Source organism: Trichechus manatus, unplaced genomic scaffold (assembly GCF_000243295.1).
Source record: "Trichechus manatus latirostris isolate Lorelei unplaced genomic scaffold, TriManLat1.0 scaffold00130, whole genome shotgun sequence".
NCBI lineage: Eukaryota > Metazoa > Chordata > Mammalia > Sirenia > Trichechidae > Trichechus > Trichechus manatus.
In genome coordinates this window covers 6,596,762-6,612,491 of record NW_004444066.1, presented here as the reverse complement: position 1 = coordinate 6,612,491, position 15,730 = coordinate 6,596,762, and the positions used below count along the sequence as shown (strand labels likewise).

General features: G+C 34.7%; 1 protein-coding gene across 6 annotated transcripts in view; it reads left to right on the top strand.

The window, feature by feature from the left end:
- The window catches only part of RBM27 (RNA binding motif protein 27), a 76,588-nt gene that overhangs the window by 23,791 nt on the left and 37,067 nt on the right, over positions 1–15,730 (top strand). For 2 of the 6 annotated variants that reach the window (XM_004384944.2, XM_023739174.1), the window contains exons 6-9: positions 323–583; positions 2,049–2,366; positions 4,679–4,813; positions 15,414–15,578. In XM_004384944.2, the coding sequence (XP_004385001.1) occupies positions 323–583; positions 2,049–2,366; positions 4,679–4,813; positions 15,414–15,578 (879 nt within the window). Of the gene's footprint in view, positions 1–319; positions 584–2,048; positions 2,367–4,678; positions 4,814–15,413; positions 15,579–15,730 lie in introns of all 6 variants that reach the window. The other 4 variants (XM_023739175.1, XM_023739173.1, XM_023739177.1 and 1 more) reach the window with 3 other exon arrangements.

Genomic DNA, 15,730 nt, shown 5'->3' with positions numbered 1-15,730 from the left:
CTTGGGATATCGGTTTTGAAGTCAATTCTTAGATAACATTCTTATTAAATATTGATGGAGAAGCTGCCCCTTTTTCATTAAGTGTATTAATGCTGGTATTACAGAAGATGATTTTGCACAAGTTATTGGTGAAGATATGTCATATTGTTGATGTTCCTGATTTTAGGATAAATTAACAAGAACAGTTTGATTATGGTTCGACCAGTAAGTTACTTCAATATTCTCATCTTTCCTATTCTGAAAGTGAGAAAATAAATATATTTTAAGAACATAAATGTCTGATCTGTTGCTTTCTTGTTTTTTTTTTTGGTCCCTAAAGCAGAGCACAGGGAAAGATCAAAGTTTAAGAGTGAAAGGAATGACTTGGAAAGTTCCTATGTGCCTGTGTCTGCGCCACCTCCAAACTCTTCTGAGCAGTATTCCTCTGGGACACAGTCTATTCCCAGCACTGTTACTGTGATAGCACCTGCTCACCACTCTGAAAACACAACTGAGAGTTGGTCTAATTACTATAACAATCATAGCTCTTCCAATTCTTTTGGTCGAAACCCACCACCAAAGAGGCGCTGCAGAGATTATGATGGTAAAAAATGACTACCTTCTCTTATATCGTACCCAAAAACATCAATCAAGCAAATGTTGCATATCTTTCATAACTTCTAATTTTAGTCTGGATTTTGTTTAAAGGCATAAATGGGAGGAGAAACTCTTAGTATATGCCTGTCTACTTGTTTCTTTTAATGGTTTGACTCTTGTCAAGAGATGACCGCTTTTTAGTGTGCTTTTTGTTGTTCTTATTGTTACTTCAGACACTGTACATATACCATAAAATTTGGTAGACGCTAAGGATTATAATTTCCTTGTGTAGTGTGTTTGGTGCTGAGAATTTGTTAAACATGTATAACCTACTAACAAGTTTGATTTGTTGACTCTTCATTTGAATGAATGAATGAGGGTGTGTATGTATGTTTATTATAATTTTGTGTTTTGGAAATATTTAAATATTTATAAAAGTAGACAAAATAATATAATAAACCATGGTGTATTCATCTCGCTTCAACAATTACCAACTCATGGGCAACCTAGTTTTCATTTATACTTCTCCCTGTCCTCTTTTATTTGAAGCAAATTTCAGAGCATCATAATATTTTATCTATAAATATAGAATGCATGTATTCTTACATTCTATTTATTTTTAAGTAGGGAATAGAGTCAAATCAAAATTTAAGTGTTAACCTCTCTCTCACCCTGGTCACCCAGCCACAGAGTTCCCTTTTCCGGGGCCAACTTACTTGTTTCTTGTGTATTTTTCCAAAGATAGTCTGTGCATTTGCACATAAGCAAATACATACACGTATACATACCCTCCCAACTTTCTTTTTTACATAATGCTAGTGTACTGTTCACAGTGTTCTGCATAATGCTTTTTTCATTTAGCAACGTTTTCTGGCAGTAATCCTGTATTAATACGTAAAGAGCTTCCTCTGTTTTTTGTGCATCTTAGTATCCCATATATACAAAAATTTGTTTAACTTATTCCTTGGTGAACATCTGGGATGTTTCTAGTATTTTGTTATTACAAACAGTGCTGCAGTGAATAACCTGGTACATAATACCCCCTTGAAGATTTTAAGGTTTCAACTTGTAGATATATCAAGAATAGTTTTAGAATAATATCATGAGAGTAGATAATTGAAATTAAACCATCTAGTTCAAGTCCCTTATTCCCCCTACCTCTAGCCTTTGCTAAATTTATGTTTAAAATATGTGAATTTTTATTATGAAAACTTAACAGCAAAAGGAGTAGTCTAATAGTAGCTAGTAACCTATTTTTGACCCTGTTATTTGCTATAGTCATAGTCTCATAGAAGGTAGAGAGTACACCTGCCTCCACCTCAGGGATATGTGATGATTAACAGAATAACACTAAGAAGGCTTTAGACTCCTTGGAGAAAAGCACTTTGTAAATCAGATTGGTGGGTTTTTCAGGGACTTGTTTTGTTTTTGAGCTCTAAGTAGATTATAATAAAATTCTTTTATTCTTACAGAAAGAGGATTTTGTGTACTTGGAGACCTTTGCCAGTTTGATCATGGAAATGATCCCCTGGTTGTTGATGAAGTTGCTCTGCCAAGCATGATTCCTTTCCCACCTCCTCCTCCCGGGCTTCCTCCTCCACCACCTCCTGGAATCTTAATGCCTCCAATGCCAGGCCCAGGCCCGGGTCCTGGCCCAGGGCCAGGCCCAGGCCCTGGCCCTGGCCCTGGCCCTGGCCCAGGCCCAGGTCCAGGTCCTGGCCACAGTATGAGACTTCCTCTTCCCCAGGGACATGGTCAGCCTCCACCTTCTGTTGTGCTTCCCATACCAAGTAAGTATATGCTGGTTGAATCTTTCTTTCTTTCTTCAATGGAAAATTCTTTTTAGAAGAATCATGTCTTTTCAGCTAACTTGACACTTGATTTAAAATATTTGAAAAATAAATTAATAACAATTTAGAGTACATTTCCGTAATCAAGATGTCATTCTTTCCTTTTTTTTTTTTTTATCCATTATTGTGTTAATTGCTGTACTTCAGAGTAAAATTTATAGTGACCTACCTATATGGACCTGTAGTCAAAATTTTTCTGGTTGATAGCATCTTAAGAAAGCCAGTTTTTTAAGATGTTAAATAAAAAACTTCCCAGTAGTTTAATGAAATTTCCCAATCTTTAAAGAAAATCTCTTCAAGAATATTGAAATATATATTTTTTAGCTTTTGATTATGGAAATTTTCAAACATACACAGGTAGAAGAATAATATGTGTACCACATGTACCATCATAAGCTTCACCAGTTATCAATATTTGGCTGTGTTTGTCTCATTTATCTCTCTATGTGCATGCACACGTGCACACACACACACATACTTTTTTTGGGGAGTTTGTTTTTGCTAGAATAAATTCCAAATGCCATATAATTTCATCTGTATATAGCTCATTATTTATTTCTTTATTGTTAAGGACTTTTTTTTTTGTTTTAAAAGGAATCAATATGCCATTATCACATCCAACAAAATTAAGAGTAAGAAATGTATAAAAATGGTCATTTAAAAAATATTAACAGTTGTAGTGTAGCAGAAACATAATTACAACTAATTTTTTTAATGTAATTTAAAAAATATGCAGTGAATAGTTTACATGTGTAGAAAGATAATAATACCCATTTGAAGACATTTAACATTATTAAAAGATGGCAAATCATTATTTTAAAAAAGTATGCCATTTAATTTACTTAAGCAGTAAAGTACTATGTTCACTTTTCTTTTTTTAAATTTTTTTGTTGTTATCGTGAATAGACGTAGCAGAACATACACCTATTCAACACTTTCTGCATGTACACTTCAGTGACATTGATTACATTCTTCAAGTTGTGCTACCATTCTCACCTTCCTTTTCCAAATTGTTCCTCCCCACTGACATAAACTCACTGCCCCCTAAGTTTCGTATCTAATCTTTTGAGTTGCTGTTGTCAGTTTAATTCCCCATGGATAGTTCTTAAAAGAGAACAATGCTCAAGGCAGATATTCTTTACTAGTTAAGCTAAACTATTTTTAGTTTTAAGAAGACACTAGGGGATATTTTTGGTTTAAGGTGTGAAGATTATCTCAGGGCAATAATTTTGGGGTTCGTCCAGCCACCATGGCTCCAGAAAGTCTGGATTCCATGAGAACTTGAAATTTCGTTCTGCATTTGATCAAGATTCTTCTACAGTTAGTTTTCTTTTCTTAAAAAACAAAACAAAACTTTTATTTTGAAATCATTACAGACCAGTAAAGTTACAAAAATAGCACAGGGAGATCCTGTGTGTTCTTTACTTAGCTTCCCTGCAGTAAAGTACTTTATAGAACAACATTTCATTAAAGTTGGTAAAGGTTTAGGGAGATTTAATCAATAGAACTATGGTTCTTTTAACTTAGTGTTTGCGAATATTTAATATTGTCACATAAACATTATAATTGTAAATCTGAAGCTGGTATTTTATTCCCCAGATAAAGAAGCATCTTCATTTGTAGAAATTCTAACAGTAGAAGATATTATCTCAATGCGGTGGGTAGGGAGGGAGCAATGGAAATATAATCTCTTTAAAAGTTTAAGAATGTCCTTTCCCCTCCCCGCAACATTTTACTGTGAAAATTTCCAAACAGAAAAGCTGAAAGAATTGTACACTGAGCACTCACATATCCTATCTAGTTCTATAATTAACATTTTAGTATATTTTCTTTATCACATGTTTCCATCTCTCCATTTTTATTTTTGATGCATTTTGCAGTAAGTTGCAGACATCGGTACACTTCAGCATGCTTATCATTAACATAAGAATTCTATAACATTACTGTCAATCCAGAAAATTTCTTTATGCTTCCTCCCAGCCATTCTCTACCCTGGCCCTCTAGAGTCAGCCAGTTCTGATTCTTTTCACCCTAGATTAGTTTTACCTGTTTTAGAACCAAGACTGTCTTTTTAATTAATAATGCATCTCACATACCAAATCTCAAACCTGCACATACCAAATTCCTTCATTTTCTTTTCAAAGCCACAGTATGTTTTTAAGTATGAATGTTTAAATTAGTTCTAGTATAATGAGTATTTTTAGGAGTTATGAAATATTAATGCTCTGCCTTTCATTTTTTGTTATCTGTAGGACCACCCATAACACAGTCAAACTTGATAAATAACCGTGACCAGCCTGGGACAAGTGCAGTGCCCAATCTTGCACCAGTGGGAGCAAGACTACCTCCTCCTTTACCCCAGAACCTCCTTTATACAGTATCAGAACGTAAGTAAATGTTGTTTAACTTAAAATTACTGGACTATACAAGTTTTCTCCTATCAGTGTTACACTTTTTAAAAATATAGTTAATTTCTATTCTTATGGACTGTGTCACAGTAAAAATTATATTTGCATTCAGAAAGCAGTTTACCATGTGATTATGCTATATAGTCATATTTTAATTTTGTATGGTAAATAAGAGAGAAGGGCAATGCCTTATGCTTGGAGAGGGTACATTCTGCTGTAAAGTGATAACATTCGTAGTCTCATTTTTAAGGAAGTTCATTCTGAAGCTTCTGTTCAAAAATTTTTTTCTTTGATTGAACTTCCAAAACATAAGTCTTAGTTCCTAAGGGTTATACAGAAAAGTCAGATAAAATATACATAATAATCATTTATTTCACTTGCATGCTGAAGTCAAGACAGAGAGTATCATTTAAAACTGTGATGTCTAGTGTTTAAACTGTTTGTAAAAGTCATGTTTAACTGTAATAATATGTTTCTCCTGAATCCTGATTCTTTTTTATTTCCTAGTGTTTCTTCTGTTTTTTTAGTTTGCTAGGCTTTAAAAAAAAATTTTTTTTTCCTTTATCCAAAAACATAAAAATAAGATAGTTGATTCTTAAAGATGTCAGATTATGGGATTTTCTCTAAAGAGCTACATAACTTTGTAGATATGATCATCTTTTGCGTAACTGTTTTTATCATAACAGTATTGTTTTGCCTCCCAAACATTTCTTCATCTCATGGAGAGGCAATTTAGCAAAATGGTTAAACCCAAACTGCCCTGCTTCAAATCCTTATTCCATCACTTACTGTCTGTGTCACCCTGGGCAAGTTACTTGCTGTATCTCAGTTTCCTCTTCTATAAAACGGTGATAATAATATTACCCATCTCATTAGGGTTGTTTTGAGGAATAAATAAATTAATACATATAAAGCATCTGGAACAGTGCCTGGCACCTAGTAAGCTATGTATAAAAACCGGTAGCCGTTGAATCAACTTCAGCACATAGTGACCTCATGCGTGTCAGTACAACTGTGCTCCACAGAGTTTCCAATGACTGATTTTTCGTAAGTAGTTCGACAGTTGTTCTGAGGTGTGTCTAGGTGGACTGGAACTTCCAACCTTTTGGTTAGTAGCCGAGTGTGTTAACCGTTTGCACCACCCAGAGACTCTACCTGTATATGAGGATTAGTTATTAAATTATTATAGTTATTACTGCTGTCTTCTCAAATTTCATCCTCTCTGAAATCATACCTATTATCTTCTCCTTAAGTTTCTACCTTCTGCCATCCCTGAATTTATCAATGGAGATAACACCCATCTGGTCGCCTAGAGTTAAAGCTTTGACATCATGACTGAGTCATTGTTTTGCTTTTTCATATCTAGTTACTAAAAAATCCTTTCCCTTTTTCTTAAAGTATCCCTTTCTCTTTATTCCTACTGTGGCCTCTGCCGTTGTCCACACTTCAATCACTTCACATTCAGATTATTGCTACAACTTTCTTGACTCCATTATGCTTCACTCCTAAGTCACACCACATAGAGCTGGTAAGCTAATTTTCTTGAGAAAATCAACCATGACAGTTCCTCCTAAGAACACTTGAGTGGTCACCATTTCCTCCTGAACCATAAGTGAAGCCCTCTCTGATGCATCTCTTTCTATAATCTGCCCCACCCTTCTTGGTTATTTTATTTCACTGTTCCACCACATGCATAGATCATTCAAAAGTGGCTACAGCAGCGCATCAACAGGGAACTGCCAGGAATTTAAGCCTGATTCAGAAGAGGATGTAGAACCAGGTACATCACTGCTGCTGTCAGATGGATTCTGGCTGAAAGCAGAGAATACCAGAAAGATATTTACCTGTGTTTTATTGACTGTGCAGATGCATTCAACTGTGAGGATCATAACAAATTGTGGATAACATTATGAAGAATAGGAATTCCAGAACACTTAGTTGTGCTCATGAGGAACCTGTACATAGATCAAGAAGCAGTCATTTGATAAGAGCAAGGGGATACTGCGTGGTTTAAAGTCAGGAAGGGTGTGCGTCGGGGTTGTATCCTTTCACCGTACTTACTCACTTTGTTTGGTGAGCAAATAATCTGAGAAGCTGGACCATATGAAGAAGAACAGAGCATCAGGATTGGAGGAAGACTCATTAACAACCTGTGTTATGCAGATGACACAACCTTGCTTGCTGAAAGTGAAAAGAACTTGAAGCACTTACTGATGAAGATCAAAGACCACAGCCTTTGGTATGGATTACACCTCAGCATAAAACAAAAATCCTCACAGCTGGATCAATTAGCAACATCGTGATAAATGGAGAAAAGATTGAAGTTGTCAAGGATTTCATTTTACTTGGATCCACAATCAATGCCCATGGAAGCAGCAATCAAGAAATCAAATGACCCATTACATTGGGCAAATCTGCTGCAAAAGATCTCTTTAAAGTTTTGAAAAGCAAAGATGTTACCTTGAGAACTAAGGTGCACCTGACCCAAGCGATGGTGTTTCGTTGCCTCATATGGATGCAAAAGCTGGACGATGAATAAAGAAGACCGAAGAAGAATCGATGCCTTTGCATTATGGTGTTGGCAAAGAATATTGAATATACCATGGACTGCCAAAAGAACAAACAAATATGTCTTAGAAGAAGTACAGCCCAAATGCTTAGAAGCAAGGGTGGCGAGACTTTGTCTCCAGTACTTTGGACATGTTACCAGAAGGGATCAGTCCCTGGAGAAGGACATTATGCTTGGTAAAGTAGGGGATCAACGAAAATGAGGAAGACCCTCCACTAGTTGGATTGACAACAGTGACTGCAACAGTGGGCTCAAGCATAGCCATGATTGTGAGGATGGCGCAGGACTGGGCAGTGTTGCGTTCTATTGTACATAGGGTCGTCATGAGTCAGAACTGACTCAACGGCACCTAACAACAACAACAGCCAACGTGCATCTTCTCTGGTCAGGCCAATTATACTCTCTTTGTGCCCCTGTCAGGACTCAACTTCTTTTCATATCATCACTCTCACCAGTATATCCTTTCTTGTACTCTTTGTTATGTCTTTCAAGGCTCAAATCTTCTAAGTATTTGGGGAATGTTACTACTCTGTCCTAAATTCCTACGGTACCAAAATGCATGTATCACGTAGTGAACATATAATTACATATAAGCGTACTCTTTTTTTTCATGTATGTAAATCTTATGCTCAGCTGACTTCTTCAGAAGAGGCACCACATCTGATACTTAAGTAATTGTCCTTCCTGTTTCACACTCAGTGTGTCACAGTCTTCTGATTACGACAGTATCTTTTCACAGTGCGTTGGTTCTGTTGCTGCTGTCAATTTTTAATTATGAGGTATTTCAGACATATATAAAAATAAAGACTATATGAACTCCCATATACCCATCACTCAGCTTAACAGTTACCAACTTATGGCCAATTCTGTTATATCTATTCCCACCTGAATCAGATCTTAATGTTATTTCTGAATGCCTTTTGAATGTGTAAATATGAAAACTGCATTGTTTATCTGAGAGTCTATTGCAGATAGAATATTTTTAATACTGTTAAACTTAGTGTTGCGACTCACTATAAAACTTGCATTTTTATTTTAATTAAAAAAAAATCTGACAATTGCCATTTATTTTTATACACCCACTCCTACCTTATTGACATGGTTAGATTCCAAAGACCATTGTTATGTGAAAATCAGCATTATGCTAAAATGGAGGATGACTGCATCAGGTCCCTAAATGGAGGATGACTACATCGTTAACGTAACTGCCAAATTATATCATTACATAACTGCCAAATTATATCATTACATAACTGCAAAACCACTGAGAATCATGACTCAGCCAAGTTGACACATAACCATAACCTTCCCAACTAGCATTACTCTCGCCTCACACCTTGGCATTCGTTACTGCCAGACATACGTCGTTAATGCACGAAATAGTCAGGTAGTAGATTTTTTATTGTTGTTGTAAATGCAAAATGTCAGATGAGATAGTTGATACATGAGGAGTAGGTTTATTTTTCTTTTTAATATTGCGATTCTTTTCTGTAACAATTCTGATTTTAATTTTAAAAATTCTGGCAGTTACCATTTATTTACATGATTTAGTTTAATGTTCATTAATTCAGCTAATATTTACTGAGTGCTTACTATGTGTGAGGCATTGCGCTAGACACTGGGGAGACAAGATAAACAAATATGTGACCTCATGCTGCTTGAAGTCCATTTTTCTATTATTTTTAAAAACAAGAATGATTTGTGGTACACCAGTGAAGGCCATGTGGAACAGAGATTCAAAACTTGTTCTCTAGAGACTGGTAACATTTCTAAGAAGATTTTGGGGACCAAATAGCTATTTCTTATTTTGCCAGGTTAAGGACTATGTATGAAAATATCTAATATTATTTCAATTTTAAGAAGACATTTTACACCAATAAAGGACAATAATCCCAGAATAAAGGACAATCCTTTTATATTTGGTTTTAGAAAATATTTATTACCTTTTTTTACCCATTTTGTCTCAGATTGATAAAAAGGGTGATAGCATCCCATTGGCATCTGTAAATTACTGCTTTAGAAGATAGTCTTATATGTCATGTCAGTGTTTCCAAAGATATTTAATTGATTGGCAGTTGAATATTTGCAAGCTGATAGAGTATGCCTGTCAGACAAGTTAAAACTCAACTGTGTGAACAAGTTTGTGATTTTCTTCTTTTTTGAAAAATGTAAAATTTGATGCTAAAATTTATAGATAAATTTGAAAGCCAAGGAGTTTGTTCCGATAACAATCTAAAAAAATTTTTTTTGAATTTTGATACAGTATACTTTGTCAGTCATAATTTTTTATACTTTTCTGTTGAGTTGATTTTAAAGTTTTTTTTTTTTTTAATTGTTGCCTTTGACACAGCAAAGTTCAATACTTCAGATTATTCAAGTTACATAATCAGTGATTTCAAAAAAATTAGAACTTGCTTCCGGTCCTATGAAGTAAAAAGCTACAGTTTAAAGATTTTTTTTCAATATAATAGAGAACTTGAGCTACCCTAAAAGTTTAACAATTTGGGAAAGTTTAAATTATGGATATTTTTTTGCCATTAAAATTTACAGCATAGAAAATACTTATAGATGAAATGTACTTAGTTTGTGAGAATTATGGCAATAGAGACCCAAACGAAACATTAAAAAATGAAATTTGGGTATTTGAAGTTAGGAGTAGGAATCTGCTCAGTGCTAAGTACTAGGAATATACAGATAAATAAGAAATGGTTCTTCTCCTAAGAAGTTAAGAACTCTAGTAGTCAGGAAGAAATATATAAAAACAAAAACCAACTATAGTACATTTTGCTGTTACAGCTAAATGAGCAGAGTGCCACAGAAACACAGGTGACAAACTAATTTTGCCAAAAAACCTTCACTTAGGCTGTAATTATCACTCATTCTGGAAGAATACAGTTGAATATTAAAAAGAAGAGTAAGAATTATCCCCACTGTAAAACTCAGTAGGGTTTAGGTGGCATCTGATAATGCAGTTTAGACTTTAGTATCAAAGGTTGTATTTTAGAAAAACAGTCTTTGACATTTTGTTGTTTTTGTTGAGTTAAAATGTCACAAATTCTATGAAAGTGGTGTAAGTAATGAGATGTAATTGGAGTTGTGTAGGAAGACAGCCATGCCATATCTATTAAATTCAACTATTTCTTCTAAAGTACTTAAATATTTCACTGAAATTTGAAGTCACCGACTCTGTGTGTTTGTTGGTTTTCATAAACCATTTTTTGGTACAAAATGTTGAGAGTATATGTAACATATACTCTCTTCTCTGCCTTAAGTTTGATCTCTTCTGCTTCTTTGAAGAAGACATAGTAAAAATATTTTATATCTGTTCGGTTCATTGTACTGGATATTTGAAAAAGTAAGAGTAGTATATAGTGTGGGAATTCTGGCTAATGATTCTTGGGTTGAAGGCAGTTAATCTTCAAATGAATTCACATAAATAATCTTGATCTTTCAACAATACTTTTCCTATTATCAACTATGTAAAATCCTAAAAACACGATATTCCTTAGACTTAAGATTTCTTCATTTAATTCATTAATAACATTCCTCTGTGAAGAATAGTAGATATTGGTGTCTAGAAAAGTGAGTTTCTAATAGAGTCCTTGTGTATGATTTAGTTTTTCCTCTGCTGGTATTTTACCTTAGTTTGTGTTGTATTAGCTGTCATGTTGCCCATTTAAACATATAGATATTCATCTAGATAAATACTTGATTGTCATTTGGGTACTTTTAATAAATAAGCTTTTATCCCTTCTTTCAGTGACTCTGTTGAATTCCTACTATGTGTCAGGCACCAGTTAGGACCTGGGATTCCAGAAGTGCACAGGGACTTTGTATTCTAATACAGAAGATACATAAATACTGCCAGTATTTGGAAGACATAGCTTTTCTTTCCTTTTTAAAAATTTCAGTTTAAAATTTATCTTGCAATTTTTTCCCTGAACACTCTTAAATACAAAATCAGAAGAATTACAAAGACTAAAATTTTAGTTTGATTAAAGACTGTCTTCAACTGACTAGAGTTAACATTTAAAAAAACAAAAACAAAAGCTAAACCCATTGCCGTCAAGTCGATTCTGACTCATAGCGACCCTATAGGACAAAGTAGAACTGGCCCATATAGTTTCCAAGGAGCGCCTGGTGAATTCAAACTACCAACCTTTTGGTTAGCAGCTGTAGCTCTTAACCACTATGGCACCGGGGTTTCCTGAGTTAACGTTAAGAATGTGGAAATGTTAGTATCAGGCATGTAAAATTCATGAACAAATGAAGTTGAGAACATGAATTTGGATAAATTGGAATGTTGGAAGTTTGGGATTATTTGCATTCCATACTGAATAAAAAGAAATTGAATGAATATGAATGCCCACTGGCTTATCTTCAACATTGTTATAACCTGTTTATGATTTTTACAAACTTTTTATTATGGAAAATTTCAATGTACAGAAAAGAGGAGTGGATAGTATAGTAAATATCCATGTGCCCATTCCTTAGCTTCAGCAGTTGTCAACATATGGTTAATCTTGCTTCATCTATAACCCACCCTTGATGCAGTTACTTTAGAAAAATCCCAAACATAACATTTCATCTGTAAAAATTTCAGTATGTACCTCTAACAGATAAAAATTAAACACACACAATCATAATCACCATACTTTCATCATACGACCCAAAAATTAACAACAGTTCCTTACTTTTGTCAGATATCCAGTCAGTGTTCGTATCTTCCAGTTGTGTCATAAGTGTCTTTTTACAGCTTGTTTGTTTGAAACTGGATCCAAACAAGGTTACATAATGTATTTAATTAATGTTTTAATCTAGTCTTTAAATCTATAACAATTTCCCATACCTCTTCTTTTTTTTTTTTTCCCCTCGCCATTTATTTGTGAAGGAATGGGTTAGTTGTCCTGAGGAATTTTTTCACATCCTGGATTTGGTAGATTACATCTTCATGGTGTCATTTAACACATTCCTGTATTCCCTGTAATTCCTGTAAATTGGAGGTTAGAGCTAGAGAATTAGGTTCATGTTTGATTTTTTTTTTTTTTTTTTTTGGTTTTTGGGGGGCAAGATTATTTTATAAGTGGAGTTATGTGCTTCCCACTGCAGTACATCATGATGCACATATGTCTGGTTGTCTCTTTTCTGTGTTACATTATCATTGTGTACAGGTATTTTTCTCTGATCCATCCATTTTAAAGTTGCTTATGGTTTTAGCTGCGATTTGTGATCATTGTAGGCAATTTGTTATTTAACTAGGGGTTTACAAAATCATGACATTCTAATTTGATAATGTCTTCTACATTTATTGACTGGGATTCTGTAAAGAGAAACTTGGCAACATCAACCTGAAATGCAGTTTTTACAGGAAAGACAGGATAAATGCTTAATTGTTTCCTTTCATGTGTCTATTTTCAGAGGAATGAGTTAGTTCCCTAGTATCTTCCATAGGTGACCACTGTACTTTTTTTTTTTTTAAATATCATTATGAACTCTGGATTTTTTTTTTTTTTTTGTACTTTAGGTGAAAGTTTACAGAACAAATAGTTCCTCATTAAACAGTCAGTATACATATTGTTTTAAGACATTGGTTATCAACCCTATGACATGTCAACACTCTCCCTTCTCGAACTTGGAGGACCTTTTTTTTTTTTTTGGTGCAAATATACATAGCCAAAGATACACCATTTCAAAAATTTCTACATGTACAATTCAGTGACATAAACTATGTTCTTCCAGTTGTGCTGCTGTTCTCACTTTAGGTGAAGGTTTACAGGACAAAATAGTTTCTCATTTAACAGTTAGTGCACATATTGCACTGTGACAATGGTTAAGAACCCCACTACATGTCAACACTGTCCTTACTCAACCTTGGATTCCCTATCACCAGCTTTCCTGTTGAACTCCTGGATTTTTTTAAAAACATATTTGATATGTTTCACCCCATTAAAATTCTTTTTGATGCTCAAATTGTCTCCTTTTAAAAAATAATTTATTTTGTTGAGAACATACACAACAGAGCATACACCAGTCAACAATTGTGTTGTGTATAATTCAGTGACATTGATTGTATTTTTCACGTTGTGCAGCCATTCTCACCCTCCTTTTCCAAATTGTTCCTCCACCATTAACATAAACTCACTGTGCTCTAAGATTCTATCTTAATCTTTGGAGTTGCTGTTGTCAATCAAATTTTCTCATTTTTGACCAGTGGGAGCCTCTTCGTGTTGGCTCCTGAGGTTGTTTTTGTTCTTTCTTTTTTTTTTGACATGATATCTAAGTCCTTAATAGCTGTCTTGCTTCTGGAAGGATAAAGTATACCAGGCTTATCTTACACATTTTCTGCCCTGGCCTAGAACCAACTATTTGTCTAAGGAACCCTACTTTCTTTTAGAAATAGTATTAGAGATTTGTAATTGGTGTTTTAAAAGGAAGTCATGCTTCACTCAAATAACAGCCATGTTTTTGAGGCATTTAAATGCATGTCCTTTGTCATTTATTTTAAAAATATTGTGCAAGGTGGCCTTTTAATTTCTAATTTACTTAGAGATTATTGTTTAGATATACTTGGTTTATTGAGTGCTGTGCCATAAATTTAAACGTAGTCAAATGGACTCAGATTGTACTTCCTTCCCATTTTTTTCTCATTAGCACGGTACTTCTGCTGATAGCTCACTCAGCATGGAATTCTCTGCAGTAGGTCATACTTATAATTATCTTCAGATCATTGAGGATATGCTAAAATTGTTTTGCAGTGTAATGATTGATTTTTTGGGGGGGGTTGTTGTTAAGTGCACAGTTACATGGTCTGCTATACAATATGATTGGTCATCTCTTGCTTTGTTCTGTATGTAGGAAGAGAAGTGCGGTAAAGTTTAACACATCCATTTTCTCTCAACATTTACTATTAAGTGTTTGACCTGTAGCCTGTCCTATTAATGTATATTAAAAATCACTAGGCATTTAAAACTTTTAAGGACATTTCCTCAAGTGCAAAAAACTTCCAATTCACTTTATTTTGTCTTGGGTCCCATAGTGAATGTCTGACTTTGGGTGTAAAACATTGACTGAATCTTATAAATACGTCTCATGGAGTAGTCAGTGAAAAAGATACTGTTAAATGACCAGCAAAAGGGAATTTTGCTCCTTGATATCTTGTCTTTTTCTAAACCTGTTCTTTAAAATTTGGCACCATGTGCTTGGCATTCTTGTATCAATATATATAAACTTTTTAAGTGTGCTTTCTTTCAAAAAGTGGTTCTTAATATGCAGGGTAGTTTCATATGTACAATGGCTAGTCTGTTGATATGGGTTTTTGACCTTATTTTCTTTGTTAATCACAGTAGTCCTGGAAGCATGTATGTGTATTTGTTGTCCAGCTACCCAAATGGTTAACATGTTATCACTGTCTTGTTTAGTTAATTTTTTTTTCTTCTGAACATTTCTTATTCTTTATGAGGGTATGCTTGTTATTGTTTGGGGTTTTTTTTGTTGTTGTTTGTTTGTTTTTGCTTTTTAATTATTTATTTTTTACTCCCAGATATGGGAGTATATTTTATGCATACCTGAAATTTTGTGAATTTGGGTTGGGGGTGGTTTTTTTTTTTTTTAAATGGATGTGACAACCTTCATATCTGCATGCATGTCTCACTGGATGCAAAATTCTATATGAATAGTAGCTCAGGGCTCCTTTGTGTAATAGTTTGATATGGTTGATAGTTCAGCTTTGGGTAAAATTAGCACATGATTATTCTGTTTAAGACTGTAAAAGATGGCTATTACACAATCATACTACCTATTCTTGCTCTTTCTTTATACCGTGGTACATCCTAACCAGTTCCATGTCTATTCTTTCTTGAGTTAGAAAGAATCTCAGTAACACCTTTCTTGTTTACTGTTCTCTTTAGTATAATTCTCTGTTCTTGGCTCAAAGTCTCAGGAAGTACATCATTACCTGAGAGAAGCTTGTGACTCTCAATCCCAGCTGCCCTCCTATTCTTTCCTCTGTAGGACAGCCCATGTATTCTCGTGAACATGGTGCTGCTGCATCTGAGCGACTTCAGTTGGGGACACCGCCTCCTCTGTTGGCAGCTCGTTTGGTGCCACCTCGCAACCTCATGGGATCTTCCATTGGGTACCATACCTCCGTCTCCAGCCCCACCCCTCTGGTCCCAGGTAAGCTGTGCTACAGATGGCCATCCACCTCATTGATCTTTGTACCTTAAGCTGGCCAGCCTAATAGGTGACCTGGCATCCTGATCTGCTGTCACAAATTCCCAATAAAACTCTCAGGTAGTTTTATTTTCTGTTTCTCTGCTACTTTGGTT